The sequence below is a fragment of the Seriola aureovittata genome, chromosome 19 (genome assembly GCF_021018895.1).
Source record: "Seriola aureovittata isolate HTS-2021-v1 ecotype China chromosome 19, ASM2101889v1, whole genome shotgun sequence".
In the NCBI taxonomy this organism is placed as follows: Eukaryota; Metazoa; Chordata; class Actinopteri; order Carangiformes; family Carangidae; genus Seriola; species Seriola aureovittata.
The window spans coordinates 13,832,422-13,849,810 of record NC_079382.1 but is presented as its reverse complement, the minus strand read 5'-3'; the positions used below and the strand labels follow the sequence as shown (position 1 = coordinate 13,849,810).

The window sequence follows — 17,389 nt, the reverse complement described above, 5'->3', positions numbered from 1 at the left end:
CTCCCTCAGGAGCACACTTCCTGCCAGAGTCAGGATGTCAGACAGTCTCAGTGTTTTCCTTCCCGGCATTTAGAGGGATACACTAACAGGCGCACACGCACGCACACACATGCACACACATGCACATAGACCATTTTCCCCAATATCTTGATGTTTGTGATTTAATGTTATATTTCTTTTTTTTTTCTCCAGTGTTTGTTGATATTTTATGTTTCTTTTAAAAAAACTTTTATAATTTTCACTGGAGTTAACTAAAGTATGATAATTCATACACATCTCCATGTCCCTTGTGAACAGGGGTGTCTCGAGGCAGTGCTTGCTCGGCAGGGAGAAGTCGATGGCCTCTCCTCTCTGGCGCAGCAGGTTCTGGAGGAAACCTACATCAGTAGTCGTGTTAGTGTTACCGCCACCCAGCTCACTGCCCGCTACCATTCTCTGCTGCTCAACATACAGGTAAGACACACTGTCGGCTGTTCAGTGATTCATGAGGTCATACCTGTATATGTATTATTAATTTGATAAATTCTCCCAGTCTTTACAAACATAACTGTTTTTGTTTGCAATAACTACTCTTTGATATTTAGAATCAGTTTTTCCCAAAAGACAGACATCATGTTCACGTTTAAGCGAGACTCACTTTACCTGTCGAAGCGCGAGAGTTTAAGAATGAAAATTACAAGTTCCCTTTTTTGTTTATGTTGACATCTATGTTCAGACTAATCTATATCAAATACGCAGCTGTTCATGGTCTATTTTTTTGGCAATTAAACATAGGAGCCAGATGTGAGATACCTCTTAATAGTGTCTGTGGATAGAAGTTTGAATCCTCCTTCTTCTTTCATTTTTTCAAAGCTTACAAATGTTAATTACAGTTGTATAAATATTTTGTGACATATTCTGGTTTTCTGATGCCATACAGCATGTAGAAGATACAATTACCCGTGTTATCAGCTAGTTATACTTACTCACTGTAGTATCAATGCTGAACAGTACTATTTATATTATTATATTAACAATGCTTCTGGTGGTCAGGAAGAATAACTTAAAACATTGCTGCCGGACAAATACAATACTGAATTTCCTGTCTACCAAAGATTTTCCTGTTCAAGACCTACCTGTCATCATGAGCAGCAGAATATTACAGGGTTTATGAAGGGTTTTGTTCAGGGAATTTTAAGACCTTTTAAAAAAAACACATAAAATGCAAGTTAATATCTGCGTCATAATCATATTGGACAAGATATGTTGAAACATTGAAAGGGGCAATGGCCTGGTATTATTTAATATTATATCATATTTTTTCAGTACTACCTATCAGTATATAACATTAATCCATTACGACATTAAAATGATTGATTTATTGAAGTTCATTTAAATCTGACACTTGCCCATTGTGAAAGGATGAGCTTCCTAGCTACTGAAGTTATCAGTTAGTGACAGTGTCTCCTATAGGTCTAATGGTGCTGACTGAAACTATTTTTTTTTTTTAAAGGGGTGAACAGCACAATTCACTGCTGAAACAATTGCACTTTTTATTTTATAAGTTTATAGCGTCACCAGCAACGCACAATCACATACAAAAACATGAACACGTGATGAAAATGTGAATTTGTGTGTATTGCCGTCGGGGTCTCTGCCTGCAGTGCGCTTTTTCACACATGGTTATGCTCTCTCACCATGGAATTCACTCCAGTGCAACTTTGGTCCTTGTTTCTGTAACACCCCATTGAAGTAGCTTTTGGAGTTATGCCTGTGAGCCCAGCCTGTGTTGCTCTGTATACTCAGATCTAGCCTCTCTATTTGTCTGCTCCTCTGGGGGGGACTAAAGGAAAATCAATGGGGCTCCTCTGGTCTGGGGCTAAGGCTGTAATTAAACGCTACAGAAGGCAATCTCACACCCGGCACCAGGAGTGGAGAAGCTTTGCCTGCACTGCATTGATTTTTACACCTTCAGTAACACATCTGAGTATGTGTGTGCATGTGTGTCTCCCTGTCACTCCCTCACATGGTTTCTCTGTCTCTGTTATACCACACCCCTTCCTTCCCCTCTCAAAATTGACTAAAGCGTGCATATACTTAAGTCATGCCGATACACATGCACGCAGACACACAACATCCCTCGCCTACCATGGATGTCTGTGATTATTCTGTGTGAAGTGGGGGCCATATGGGCTTGAGGTGGGAAGCTATTACCTCTGTCTAGTCAAAAAAAGGTGTGCACTCAGCACTATCAGCTAATTGGAGGTTCTCACCACAGGATTTGCAAGTTGAGTGAATAATGTGTCAAACCTGCAAGAAACCCTCTCCATCCTCATGGTGTTATTGACTCAAAATCTCAGTCAAGTGGATAATGCGTCAAAAACATAAAGCCCCTCTCCACCTTGTTGTGAAGCTATTGACATTCAGGAGATGAAAGAGAAAGGGGGGAAACAGATATTTTCTGTTTTGATGGCTGATCAGAGAGATTTTGGTCCTTGGTGGCCAGTGTTACACGGCTGGGGCACATCTCACACCTTAAAAGGAAAGAAATTCACTCCATGTTTCCTGGTTATTCCCCTGACTTTAACAACAGTTCTGACCTCAGAAACAAAAAGAAAAAAAGTTATCCACCTTCATGTTCATATGATGAAATAATATGAGGATATGATAGGCACCCAAGTAATGACTACATTATATTTAAATTTTTTTTTTTTATTTTGCTATTTATTGAATATCACATATATTGTAAATATATCAGTCATGTGGTTAAGTCTACAACCAGTGAGACCATATATAGGCTACAGGGGTTTTGGAAAAAAATCTAATAATAGTGACTGTCTCCATGAAACATCTTTTGTCAGCTCTGCAACTGAATGAACTGTATATACACCATATATTGCAATAATCCTTTAAAATCCTACATTTATTTAACTTTTCCTCTGACCTTTTGTCCAATAATGTTTCAGGACACCATCAAGCAGCTAAAGGAGGAGGTGAAGAGTATTGAAGAGGCGGAAAATCTTTGCATGTCATTCACTGACTGGCTCAGCTCGACTCAGAAAAGCTTCACGGTGTTAACGGATAGTTCTGAACCTCTGGACCGGGTCGCCATGGAGAAGAAGATGAAGAAACTAGAGGTATTGATCTATTTACCTAGACGTGTAGTAGATTGTTTGAATTTCACAGTCACAAAGCTCGACCTCCTTTTGTCAGTGAGGCATTTGGATACAAGGTGCAATACTGCGCTTAATATGCGTTCCTGAACAGGTTGCAATAAATCAGCGCAGATGCTGGGAATTACCACAGCAAAATGATGAGTTAGCAAGTCTTTGGTTTATAGAAGAGAAGTTGATCACAAACCCATCTGATACCAATATCGAAGCCAGCAAAACTGTCTGTTTGCAATCTAGTTTTCTGCCAAGCAACATATGGTATCTGCTTATAGCATCAAGTATACAGGTTTCTTTGGCAGCCACAATATGCCTGGCCAGTAGAATATGCATGAACTATCTGGAAAACTAGCAAAGCAGTCAGTCTACCTTTAATATTTGGATAGTGCTCTCACTTAAAGAAACTTGCTTTAATAGCAAAATTGTAAAAGTTTCTCTGTGTGCTCTTTGTGTCAAATGGGCATTAGCAGGAGGAAGCCCTGCTGGAACATGCACAGAGTACAATACAAAAAAAATAAAAAATCGTCCCTAACGTTTATTTGGCACAGTTCGTATTGAGTGTGTAGGGGATTGGACTGTGTGTGTATTGATCGGCTCTTTATGAAGACAAAGCGGGTGCTGCTTTAGAGGAAGCGTAGTAGCAGGGAGAGACCTCCCACTGTGAAGCAGAGGATGAAGAAGCGCCAGTGTCAGGAGCCTGCTGGCACAGACACTGTAATTGATGCAGTGCCCTTACCGCTTCACATCTCACACATACACACACATACACACACTTCTCTCCTCCATCACTCGTTTCATACCATAAAACCCATCCAAAGTACTAACTAACAAGCTGCAGCAAACTCCCAAATCCATGAATCCTCAGTGATTTCTCACATTTTTTTCCACCTCAGTTTTTTTTTTTTTTTTAATCTATCGCTACATCTCGTTTCTCTTTGTCTTCTTCACACACAAACCCAGAAACGCATTCACAGACACACGCATAGACGTTTACAATAGATCATCTGGTGTGGGCTTTGCAGTAATCCCTGTCTGGGATCGATGCTCTGTCGCTGCATAGGGACTGAAGACATGCTGTCACCACATGTGTCCTTCCAGCACTGCAGATAACACACGAATGCTCCATCGCTTACTCATTCACCCAAAGTGAGATGATTATACATTGACACAAAGACCAGTAGTCAATAGTTGTGTCAAGGGCCATTAGTTGGATTTGCACCTCATTTGATCCTGGGCTGTAACTGTAAAAGCGTGAGTCCGACAGCACTGATGGACCCCATCAAACAGAAATATGCTCTGACTTCATTAAGATATTTGAAAATTTTAGTAATGTAATAAAGTAGCATGGTGAGATATATACATTTTGTCAGAGGGCATCATTTGTCCCCTTGAAATGGGCAATCTTAGTAGCTTTGTGTGTTTAAAATGATTACATTTTCCCACTTTGTCTCCATCCAGTGCATCTTAACCTTTTTATTTCATTTTTTCCAAGATATTAATTGTTGTTTTTTTATTCATTCAGTGGTTTTTTTTCACCTTGAGTGCTCTGAAAAGCGTCTCCCACTCACAAGCTCCAGGAAACATTGTAAACAAGGCAAAATGCAAAAGAGAAAAGGCTTTCTCCTTCTCCTAATTAAGCAACCCCTTCCCTTCCCCCATTCAGAGTTTTAATTTCACGGGCACTTCATAAATGTTCAAGGGCATTTCTAAAGTCCCTGTTGCTTTCAAATGCACACAGTCATGGTTTCTCTCCAAAGGTGAAGGTGAATTGGACCACGTTATTTCCTAATTATTGTCATAAATAAAACATGCTTTTGGCATTACAAACAGCAACAGAACAGAAAAGAAATCAAAGTTATTGCTCTTCATAATTTAACCATGAATACTGCGCAGAATACAACGTACAGGTTTTATGGTGCAGTTTTGCTACAGTTCATGCATTCAAGACGGAGAGACACTGACAGCAGAGCCCATAAACTGCTCACAGAGTCACCTTAGCAATGTCCTCCCTCTGTGAGTAGATAATGATAACGATGGACTTGGTTGTCAGTGCTACAGTAGATGTATTACAGTTGATAATGGAGTATGAGAACTCATGCAGAATAAGAAATAGAATCGCTAGTGCTCATCATATACAGCGGGTGCACAAGACACTTGACATGGATAATTGGGGTTGACATGGTACAAGACAGTTTACAGAACAAAGGCTGCAATGTGTGTTCACCAGACTGCGCTGACTGTATTGAGCATTATTGCAGTGTAGTGTTGGCTGCACGTAGAGTAGATATTTAGTGCCATGACATCAAGCAGGTTTCCATCCTTCCATCAATATCCACATTTAACCAAATCCACTGAGTTATTATGTTGTTCTTGATGGAACAAGTGGACGCTGAATGGAGCTGTGCCCAAGTAGAAATCAACAACTTTCAGAGGTTTTAATGGTTCTTACAATAGTCTTGGATCTACAACACACAATATGGAGCAAATCAAATTCTGGATAACTATTTGTGGAGTACTTACTAACTGCCAGTTTCGACACGATCTTACAATTTCAATTTAACATGTAAAGAACCAGAACCACTAAGGAGGATACGCCACAGGGCGTCAGGTGTAAGGTGTGAAGAGCAGATATTTTGTTGATGTGAAATGGAGACAAGGATTCGTACTGAACTGAATCTACTACTAATGGCAATCACCACAGACGTTCTTGTTTTAGTCAATCACACAGAATTGTATGGAATTGCAATATAGTGAGTGTCTCTTATTAAGGTCATAAAGCAGGGACATTGTCATTGTTACTGGAATGATGAACATGCCTGGAGCTTCATATTAAACAGCAAATATGGGTGTGTGCAGACAGACATGGCTCTTGTTATAGTATATATTAAACAGGAGTAGCTGGAGATCTGGGGTTGTTGCACTGTGAAGCTACTCTCTACTCAAGCAATAATAGACTGATGATGAAAGCTAGATGATGTCCCATCGAGTGGAGGTCTGTGTGTGTATGTGGTGTGTGTTGTGGTTGCCCTGGAAACCCCCGTGGCTACTGCTGCCTGTTAAGGTTCCTTATAATTGGGTCCTTCTTTCATATTATTCAGTGTGGTTTCTCCACACCATGACCTCCCAGTCTTCTCCACATCTCACCATGCAGGTGTCAGCCTACCTGATGGGTTCAAAGCCTTTCAAACAAACTGCCAGGCTGGTCCGGGTGACTGGGGCAGCACTGAAGGTGAAGGACAAAGAAATCAGGGATTCTGTGTTTGAATGTTAACCTCAAAGTCATGGCAACTATGATAGTAGGATTTCCTTATTGTAGAGCATATATACTTTTATTTTGGTACATCACTATAGACAAAATAAACAAGCTTTTGCATTTTTTCTTTAACTCAGCTGAGTGTAAAATGCCCCGGCTCATCTTTAGTATAAAGGAATGGTGATAACACTGTAACAGCACCAGGGCTAAGTTGTATTTCTGCTCTCTTTCACCCAGATTCTCCAGTCTGAGCTCCAACATGGCCACAGTTTCCTGAAGTCTCTGAGGGAGCGGGCAGAGCAGGCAGCAGGCTTCCTGGATGAAGCTGGAGCTGAGAGTTTGGGAGGGGAGGTAGAGGCTCGTCTTGCCCAGCTGGAGGAGCTCGCAGGTGGACTGAGGCAGGAGCACAGCTTTCTAGAGCGGGCATTACTTTTAGCCAAGGAGTTCCAGGACCGGTACAAGGCTCAGGCCCAGTGGTTGGTGGAGACCCGAGCTTTGCTTAACACCCCGGTGGAGCCCAAGGCTGAATTGTATCAACGGAGAGCGCAGCTGGCCAAGTATAAGGTATGGCAACTATGTAATTTCTGAGTCCTTCCTTCTCTATCTGACTGTACTATATTTAAATTAAAATAATGAGTATAAAGCCCTACAGGTCATTGCATTAATGCAGCATTCAGTAATTTTGCACTTGGGTGGGTCCAAATGGCAGCAACACCTTACTGAATATTATTAGCTTAATGGAGCACTTGCATGGCTTAGACCATTAACTCTAAAATTGAATATACTTTACATAACTGCTGATCATTTTACAGAGTATACCTTTCCTTTTATATTGATAAATACCCATGGTGTGCTTTGGAAAATGGTTGACATTACATTAGAACCCATTGGTAGAAAGAAATTTAAAAACACTTATAATCCTAAGTAATACGCAGTTATATAATAGAAGAATAGTAGCTTCACATAACATACCTACTCACATAAAGGATGATCTTTACTTTATACTAGATACAAAAGATAGGTGTTGTCTGTTTGTGTCCGCAGGCTCTATTGCAGATGGTTCAGTCCCACGATGGATCCGTCAGGTCAGTGGTGGAGAAGGGAGACGCTCTGCTGGCCTCTGTCCACTACCCCTCCATCAGAGACAAAATGAACAGACTACAAAGGGACTACACTGAACTCTGTAAAAGAGCCATGGTGAGGACTTGTGCTCAGATGTAGTTATAATATACAGATGTTGTACAATAATGTACAAGAGAGGGCTTAAGAAGGATTTTTAAACTTTAGAATAAGTCAGATGTACTATAGATAAAGAGCATGTAACTCAGTGTGAAGGAGGTTGTAATAGTTTGATGCATAGGCTGAAAGTAATCAGTATATTTGTCCTGTGTTTTTGTGCTCTCGCATGATCCAGGCTCACGTGGAGAATCTGGAAGGCCAGGTGAAGGAACAGGAAGCTTACCACAATGAGCTCCAGGAGGTAGAGCGCTGGCTGCTCCAGATGTCCAGCAGAATGGTTACTCCAGACCCCACTGTGGGCGGCAGCCTGGAAGCAGCCACTCAGCAGCTGGCGAGGCACAAGGTAACCAATTGCATTACTTGATTTTATTTTTGCCGTTGTTTTGCCGAACTTTTTTTACACTTTGGCTGTTAGCAAGCTATTGTTACTGTTGTTGCTCAATAAACATTACTATATGACCAATCCTGGGGAATTTAAATCATACAATATGGGTTTATACTGCATTCGGGTACAACTGGCAAATATGGTTCTCTGTGTGTTTTGTTTAAATGGATTTTAACGGCCGACTTCAGGTTGAGTTGATAATTGTGAGAAGCTACATTTCGGATCAGATTTCTAATTAATTTTGATTAAAAAAAAACGATATATTGATTTAATGATGTATAAACAATATATTTAAAAAGAAACATTACAATTAAGCTTCAGCATAAATTTCTGTTTTAGTCTGTGACTGACTTTGTGTTTCGAAATACCACAAGAGCTGAATCCTAATTCACAAAGCAGCTGTCCCGCTGCAAATTTCATCTTCTTTCAAATTCATCCATTCAGGCCTGTTTAATACCCTGAGTGACCTCACTCTGTGGCGTCGGTCTGTTCTGACCTCCTATGTCGTTGACCAGTGGACAGAAATATGTCATACATATACAGTATATATCATCCATGGAGACTCTCTCTTACATGATCATACTTGGTTACTTTGTCCTCCCCAGGCCATCATGGAGGAAATAGCGGGCTTTGAGGATCGCTTGGCAGGCCTGAAGGAGCGCGGAGACCACCTGGTACAAGGCTGCAGTGACCGTGTGCAGAGCAGGCTGAGACAGCAGGTCCAGGCTCACCAGCAAGGCACCAGAGACAGCTACTCTGCCATCTGTAGCACAGCACAGAGAGTGAGTGAGGAGGAGGAGAAGGAAAGAGGGAGGGAGGGGATGCGGAGGAGGGGGTGGGGGGGGGGCTGAGAAAGACATGTATTCTCTGTTTGAAGTAGTGAAATGGTTCTTACACAGCGTACACATATTGGTGCATTGGGTACATGCACATTTGCACAGGCATCCATGGATGTGTATGTGACCATGCATGCATGCACAGACTCACACGCTTTACATGTCAGTGCTGTTAATATTCAAACAGCCTAGGCATCCACTTAATCCTAACCCGTTCTGACACTTAAACCCATCTCTCAAGACAGCCCTTCACTGCCAGTGTAGAGGGCACAACCAATTAAGGCTGCCAAAGTGGAGCTCAACAGCAGCCGTACTCAGACGGACCCCACCAGCCAAAATCACTAACTCAATCTCCCCATATTAATCTCTGCATATCCCCTGTCAACTTCGCTTTTTCATGCCTGAGCCAAAAAATGGTCACACGCCACTATTCAGTAGATCTGGCGAGCCCTCTAATCCAGCTCCACTCTGTCATTTTGGCAACCTCTACTCTGTCATCATAGCTCACCTCCCAAGACACCACCTCCACCACCACTCGCACATCCAATCTGGCATTGTGTGATCCAGCCACACTCTACCACTACACTGCTGGCTTCTCTACAACTGCGCCTCCAGTGTTACGATGGCTGCCAACTGTGTCCCAGCACAACGCAGCTCTAATATCCTGCCTGCCACTTGCCACCATGCCAACCTTCTAGCCTTTGCCAAATACACTGGGCAGTTTGCCAATACGTGCCCCCCTTCTCCTCTTGTTCGGGCTCTCATATTAACACTGTCAATCAGACCTTGCTGTTTCGCTCTCCCCTGGAGGGCATGGACGCCTCCACATTCAACACCTGTCAAATATAACACTGCATAACTACCTACTTCTTCGGGGTTTATCATTTAATGTGTCTTTGTGTTTGGCCACGTTATACCGACTTTAAAGCTGTATAGTGTAGCGGTGTGCTCTCTTATCTACAGTAGCATTTGCTTTCTTAAAGGTTTATTATATAGTAGTGTCTTGTTGAATCCAGATATAACATACACTGAAATGTATCTGTCGGTGTCTTACAGGTGTATCAGAGTCTAGACCATGAGTTACAGAGACATGTGAGTCTCCAAGACACACTGCAGCAGTGCCAGACCTGGCTGACCTCTGTGTCGGAAGAACCAGAGCCTCCTGCACATCCTCCTCTCAGCCTGGAGGAGGCGCTACAGCAGGTCAGTAAGCCCCCTAACAAGAGTTTGGTACACCATAAATGAGTAGTTGCTTGTCTTGATTTCTTTTATTACATGTTATTGCTGTGTGAAATTATGAACAGATATCTGAATTAATCGTATTCATATACAGCAAAAGTGGAGCAAAAAGGGCAAAGTACATGTAGTTTCGCAGATTGTCCAGAAGGGATAATACAGTCAGTCAAGAAAACTGCGAGACCATTAACAGGCACTTTTTTTGGCAGGTGAAGCATGAGCGGACTCTCCAGGAACAGGCCAGCACTTACCTCCAACTTGTGTGCTCAACCTGTGACCTGTCGGAGCCGAGGGTGAGGGAGACTGCCGGAGCTATCCAGCAGGTCAAACTGCAGGTCAGTTGACTTACACAAAAGACTGTTTCAGTGACCGTATTTATGGTAAGTTTTTCTGTGTTTCAAAACTGAATCCTTTGTATGAAATGATTCCATTGTGTTTTTGTGTGTAGAATGAGGAGCATATGCTGCTTTGTGAGGAGGTGGCAGACAGCTGGAGGGACATTGAGGAGCAGGAGACAGATCTCGAGGTCCAACTGAGAGAGACAGAGCAGCAACTTCAGAACCTCATTAGGAGACCTGCAGAGCTGGAGCCGAAGATCGCACAAAACCAGCTGGACAAGGCACAGGTCTGTGTTTGGTTTGTATGCTAACTAGACAATTTTTTAGACTCATCAAATAAATTAACTCAAACTTTACCATTTGCTATCTTTCCTGCAGGAGTTCCTCCAGCAGATTAAGGAGAGGCAGTCTGAGGTAACCCATTTGAATGAAGCCATTGGTAGGCTGACAGATGGACAGGTGTCTCCTGCTCTGGAGGAGATAAGGAGACTTAGGAGAAGCTGGATGGACCTGGGCCAGCGGGCTGAAGAGCTGGAGGCTCAGCGGGGGGAGGACATGCAGCGAAGTGGAGAGTACCAGGAGAGTGTAGTCGCTGTGGAGGAACTCTTCCACCAAGTATCCAGGGAGTGGGACTACCTCGCCAGGTATCAATGTTTTCTTTGTAGGATGTGATGTCTAACTTTTTTTGTTTACATGTTTTAAACATACTCTACATACATTTCTAAGTGGATGTTTGATATATACAGTATATCAACACTAAATAAACCAGATGAACCTCAAACCCTGCCTTTGTGTACCTAGGGCTGACACAGAAAGTACAAGTGAGCATCTAGAGGCTCTGAGGAAGCTGTCCAGCGACCTGGAGGAGCAGAGAGCAACTCTGGAAGACCTCAGAGACCAGAGACAAGCTATTCTGCCTCGACTCAGCTTGCTAGACAAAGAGCTGGTTAAGCAACAGGTGGAGCTCCATTCTCATAGTTCTTTGTCTCCTTTTTAAGATGGAGATTTATAATAACATAGAGTGTAAGTATTTGTCCAGGTTTATACTGTGTTTTGCCTCTCACCAGGTGGGTCACCTGGAGCAGCGCTGGGCCCAGCTCGAAACCCTGATTCAGCAGAAGATCCAGGACTCTGCGCAGACACTGGAGGATCTGGCTCGGGTGGAAACACAGCTGAGGGATGCCCGGGAGTGGGTGGAGGAGCAGCGGCCTGCACTTACCTCTGCGCTGAAAACCAGCCCACCCCCCGATCTGGCCCAGAGTTTCCTGTTTGACCACCTGAGTGTGTGTGTGGAACTTGAGGCCCGTCAACAGCTGCTGGGTCAGGCAGTGAGCGAAGCCCAGGCCGTGACTTCACGGCTGGGGCTGAGTGAGAAGAGATGCCTTCAAGGGCTTGTTGAACAAGCCCAGACTGAGGTGGAGGCTCTGGGGGCTCGGGTGGCCCAAAGGAGGAAGTACCTCAGTAAGGTAAACAGCTGTTTTTTTTGCAATGGATGCAAGTGAAATTTTTAATTAAGTCCTTAAGGACATAACTGGCTGAAGGTCTGCAGAAAAAAGAAACTGGGTGGTCCAAGAAACAAACTGTAAAATAGCCCATGTTTTTACTGATTAGACTTTGTGTTGCGGGAATAAATATGTATTTGCTTTTTTCGGGCTGTTAAAAATTTGTAAATAATAGACAGTGTGTAATTCTTCCTCTCTAGGCCTTCACAGAGAGGACACAGTTCCTACAAGGATTGGGGAGAGCATTGTCTTGGGTACAGCAACAGGAGAGGAATGCTTTGATAGATGACCACATAGCGCTTCTCCCTGAGGACCTGGCCAAACAGGTTGCTGCATGTCGAGGCGTCCAGCGCGGCTTACGAGCCTACCAGAGGGAGCTGGCATCTCTCTGGGTACAAGGGCGCGAGCTGGAGAGAGATGCCACCGATAAAGAGAGAGCAGAGACCCTGGCGAGACTTGAGGAGCTACAATCTGTCTTTGAAACCGCCCTCCAGAAGACCAGTCAGCGTCTCACAGACCTAGAAAAAGCCTTAACCTCCAGGAAGTACTTTCAGGTTGACCTGGACAAGACTTGCCAATGGTTGAGACGAGCAGATGCCATCACCTTCCCAGAAATCAATTTAAGCAACGTTGATGAAAACCTAGAATTGCAAACGCAACTTTCTAACTTTCAAAATGTCCTAGAACAAGCTTCAGAATATGAGAACCTCCTTCTTATCGTCCAAAGAATAGGCCAGGAGATCCTCCGTACTCTGAACGAGATTGACCATTGCTACCTAGATGAGAGGCTTAATGCTCTGCCTCAGCAGTACAACGCCATCCTAGCTCTAGCCAAAGAGAAAAAAGACAGAGTCCAACAAATAATCCTGGAGAGAAAAGAGTTCAGCACCTTCTTCGATATTACTCGCAATGCACTGGAGGAGCTTCAGGAGCAGTTTGACAATCTAGAGAAGCAGACTATCAGTTTTAGAGAGGAGGAAGTTGTTTGTCTAATTAATGAATACAGAAGTATTAATGAAAGTTTGTTCCACATTAGCCCTGCTGTGAGAGAACTTTATGGAAAAAATCAGGGGTTCCTCTGTAGAGGTCAGCAATACAGAGCTGAGGAGACACAGCAGCTGGTCGGTCTCCACAACGCGCTGAAGAGGAGAAACGATCAGAAAATAAAACACCTAGATAATTGCCTAAAAACTCTACTTGAACACAACAGAGTATTAACCAGTTTGGACTCAGAGTTAAAGTCTGTTAAAGAGAAGCTGGTCCGACTGAAGTCAGACAAAGAAGTAGGTAACATAGATAAAATCACAAGTCTTTATGCCTTGCTAGAAAGACTGGATGGTGTGAGCTCTCAGACTGAAGAATGTAACCATCAAACTGAAGGCCTCGGTCTGAAGTTTGAACCTGCTGCCTTTCAGGAAGCCACACTGCAGCGAGAATCGTTGCAGTCTTTGCAGTTTGAAGTAAAAGGTTTTGTTGAGGAAAGCGAAACGAAAGTCACAAAAAATGCAGATTTTGCAAGAGAGACTGAGAAAATGCTCCAGTGGCTGAGGACTGTTAAGGAGAAATCGACAGAGCCCTTGACGTTTTCAGAGGTCAAAGTTGAGAGGGTGCATGAGGACGTACGCAAACTGAAAATAATGGAAGAGGAATTGAGAAGTACATTGAGGATAGCAGATGCTTTGGGTAGCAGAGAAAAGCATAGATATTGTAGTAGAAAAGAAACTGTTCCCGGCCACGTCGAGGAGAATCTACAGGAGCTGACGGAGCTGGGAGCTGAAGTTCAAGATGGAATTACCAAGAAACAGGTATGTATGCAGGTTATTCAGAAAATAAAATCATAGGGACATTCGCTATCTCTTTATTTTTCCAATTATGACCCTAGTCCTATCCTCAGCTTATCTGGAACCTGATCCATCATTCATGACTCGGACCTACTGAATATGACCATCCATTTCCTGTTTGCCCATGCTATCAATATTAATAGGCCGAGGGAAACTAAAACATTTAAAAGAGTTCAGGAGATTCCTTGAAGTCTGAATGAGTTATTATTAATTTATGACTGTTGTGGGGATTTAATGTGTTTAAATACGATTCCATTATGTTGAATAGTCAGTAAAAGTTATAATGGCATGGCATAGCCTTTTCTAACCTGCAAAGTTTTACAAAGAAAAAGTTTAATTACCACCATATTATTCCCCACTGAGGAGAATTTTGACCTTTGACATTGTAAGAGGAGTGAACAGGAAATAATTATACATTGGCAGATATTATATCCTTGGTGCTTTTTGCCTAGAGGACTATGGTTGTTGTAATGATTTAGGCATGCATTTTTAATTACATTTGTGTAAAGAAACTCATGTAGAAAAGGAGCAAAAACTGAAGTTAATAAAATCACCTTCCACATATTCTAGCTGGCTCTGGATGAAGCTCTTTCCCTCGTCCAGAGGCACCACTTATCTCTGCAGTCCATGCAGAAATGGCTGGAGTCTGCTGCGGTTTTGCTCCAGAGGGCCAGCTCAGGGGTGGAGCTGGAGAACCAGGCAGACTGTGTGCGGGACCTGGAAGAGATTTCAGCCCAGGAAGAGAGCTTCACAGCTGGTTTAGAGGAGCTGAGGGCTTTGGATCCTCTGCTGGTGAATTTTATGGAACCAGGAGTGATGAGTGGACTCAGAGAAAAGGTTGAGACAGTGCAGATGAGAAACACAGAAGTCAAACATCAACTGGATGCTTGTAGAGAAGTGTTGCAGAGGTGTGTGTTAATGCATTCATATGTCCACTATTGTTCATGTTTGTACAATATGTGGAGCCAAATGGAGCAGTTTGTAATTTGTATAATTTTCTCAGGTGTATAGCTCTATGGAGCTCCTTCACACATGAGAGAGAGACACTGGTTGAACAGATGAATGACGCAGAGAGCAAGATGGCCATGTTCACCACAGCTAAAGCTACCAGCGTCCAGCAGGCAGAGGACAAATGTCAGAGATACAAGGTGGGGTCACTGTTTTACTGTACGCACAGAAAACACAGATGCTGTAGTCAAGGGTTATTAGATATTTATAGAAATCGTCTAATGTTCATGTGCTGTCTCCCTAATGGCTTTTATACTAAATCTCAAACATTTGTTCTTGTCATGGCAGCAGATGCACATTAATATTTAAACAGTTGAGCATTTATGCATTATTCCTTGTTGCTTGTGTGTCTGTGAAGTTGGAACTTTTAGGGGAGAGTCTTAGTTCCCCATGATATACATGTTTCAGAAGAATATGTTAGTGAATCGACTTCTGTGTGTCTTTTTTCGTCTTTTAACTGTAGTCTCTGGTGGCTCACATCGACCTGCTGGAATTGCCTCTAAACGCTCTGAAAGAAAATGCAACAGAGTTGGAGCAGATCATCTCTGAGTCCAGCAAAAGTGTTACCAGCCACTCTGTGTCGTCGCTATGGCAACGGTGGACTAGGCTCCGCAGTGTGGCCCGAGCTCAGGAGAGGGCGCTGGAGGATACCGCCAGGGAGTGGAGGAACTTCACAGAGAAGGTAAGAGAAGATGACGTGTGTGTGTGTGTGTGTGTGTGTGTGTGTGTGTGTGTGTGTGTGTGTGTGTGCGTGTGTGTGTGCGTGTGCGTGTGCGTGTGTGTGGTGAGGGCGCTTCAGTTCATGCAGTTAGTTACTGATGAAACTGTTTATACTCACCCTGGCATTTATAGCTGACAAAACACACAAATCTACCAAATTGCTCTTGCCTCTGCAGATTTAGGTCAAATGCAGCAACAGCTGAATACCAGTTGGTGTGCTGTGATGTAACTCCAGGCTTCAGGCCAGTTGTTTCCTCCTGCCAAAACACTGTGTCATGTGAAACGTTTTCCCGCCTTTCAACCTATTTCGACTGTGAATGCTGTCTGTTCCCAAGAGTTCTCACAAAGCACTGCTCCTAAAAAGGAAATGAGGTCAAACTGTAAGGAATGGTCACTTCCTCATATGTGGCACATTCCTGTTGTCCACTGGTTTTCAATGGTCCCTTTGTTCAACTGGACATGATGTCATTCTCTACATCTGAGTCTCTGGACTTGGGTTTTTTCTCTCACAGAGAGTGCTGTATAGTTTAGGCAGGACTGTGAAAGATTAATAGAGAAAAGTCATTTTCAGTTTCATATTCTTTTAAATTAAGGATTTTTAGAGGTTAAAGAGATTAAAATATCCAGTATTTCACATGAAAAAAAATCCCTTTAATCATCTTGTGTGTATCCCAGCCCCCATTACAATCACTGCTCTGGGTGCCCCCATCCAGGTGATTAGTGACAATTCATCCACAGAAACAAAGCCTCTGTGAACACCACATGGTAGATCTCTGGGATAGATGTCTTGATGTCTTTCAGTAGCATAATGATATTCAAATGACACCTTTCAGTCAAATGGAGAAGTTGGAGTAAAACTTAAAGGTGCCCTGTGGAGTAATCTTGCTCAGTGTGTCTCACCAAATGCATTTTGTGTATTTGTGAGGTCTAAATAAAATGTTTCTTTCCTCATAAAACAAAGTTGATATTGATTTTTTTTTTTTTTAATTCAACATTGTTTACATTCATGTTTACCAGCTTCACAGCCTTTGTGGGTGCGTTGCTATACTTCCTGCATGTTACTGCCATCAGCTGTCGACAAATGGAACAATGTGATACTGGAGGGAGGAATTTGTATGCTGTCAAGCACGTATACATGCACCATACAAACAAATTGGGAATTGCTCCATAGTGCTAACAGAGGTCAAAAACACTCCACAGAGTAAACTACTCAGTCAACACAGATATACCAGTGTACTGGAGTAATCTTCCAATTTCTCATGGATTATCGGTTAACTATGTAGCATACGTATGCTGTATCAACTGAACCTTAATCCTTGTACACACACTTCTCCGGCCCTCAGATGGAGAAGGTGCGCTCTGTGTCCGAAGACCTCCACAGTCGTGTCCCAGACAGCACGGTTGAGAAAGCTGCCACGAGGACGGCACTTCAGAACCTCCTAGAGTACCATGACTCCTTCAGCCAGGAGGTGGAGAGGGAGCAGTCCATCCTGGCCCTGCTCAGGCAACACACCCGCAGCCTCAGAGGAGAGGAGGAGCAGAAGGAGGTGATGGAGAAAAAGACGGAGAATGGACACGAGGAGACGCCATGCTTGCAAGAGATCAGAAGCATGCAGGAGCAATATGACAGGTGAGTGACCCAGTGCTGTGGCTGCTCCTGCCAACCAGGATTTAACACATGACTTTATGTGAATTGAAAATGTATGTTGATTGCTTTTAACAGGAGAATCATATTTAAACTCATCACAAGAAGCTTTTGTTAATTGATGTTATGTAATTATATATATTTTTTTCTTGATTCAAATTGATTCTTGTTCACTTTAGGTTTTATTTAAGTTTTTGCTTTTTGTTTTTTGTGCAAGAAAGTCAGTTTTATTGTACT

At 42.9% G+C, this 17,389-nt stretch overlaps 1 protein-coding gene across 7 annotated transcripts in view; it reads left to right on the top strand.

The window, feature by feature from the left end:
- Nucleotides 1-17,389, top strand: part of syne1a (spectrin repeat containing, nuclear envelope 1a) — a 132,539-nt gene that overhangs the window by 69,594 nt on the left and 45,556 nt on the right. For all 7 annotated transcript variants that reach the window (XM_056405840.1, XM_056405836.1, XM_056405839.1 and 4 more), the window contains exons 66-82: nucleotides 298-453; nucleotides 2,946-3,116; nucleotides 6,640-6,966; nucleotides 7,447-7,599; nucleotides 7,817-7,984; nucleotides 8,632-8,808; nucleotides 9,919-10,065; nucleotides 10,308-10,433; nucleotides 10,547-10,723; nucleotides 10,815-11,080; nucleotides 11,238-11,394; nucleotides 11,504-11,902; nucleotides 12,139-13,743; nucleotides 14,350-14,687; nucleotides 14,783-14,927; nucleotides 15,251-15,469; nucleotides 16,851-17,137. In XM_056405840.1, coding sequence (XP_056261815.1) covers nucleotides 298-453; nucleotides 2,946-3,116; nucleotides 6,640-6,966; nucleotides 7,447-7,599; nucleotides 7,817-7,984; nucleotides 8,632-8,808; nucleotides 9,919-10,065; nucleotides 10,308-10,433; nucleotides 10,547-10,723; nucleotides 10,815-11,080; nucleotides 11,238-11,394; nucleotides 11,504-11,902; nucleotides 12,139-13,743; nucleotides 14,350-14,687; nucleotides 14,783-14,927; nucleotides 15,251-15,469; nucleotides 16,851-17,137 — 5,018 coding nt within the window. The remainder of the gene's footprint in view (nucleotides 1-297; nucleotides 454-2,945; nucleotides 3,117-6,639; nucleotides 6,967-7,446; nucleotides 7,600-7,816; nucleotides 7,985-8,631; nucleotides 8,809-9,918; nucleotides 10,066-10,307; nucleotides 10,434-10,546; nucleotides 10,724-10,814; nucleotides 11,081-11,237; nucleotides 11,395-11,503; nucleotides 11,903-12,138; nucleotides 13,744-14,349; nucleotides 14,688-14,782; nucleotides 14,928-15,250; nucleotides 15,470-16,850; nucleotides 17,138-17,389) is intronic.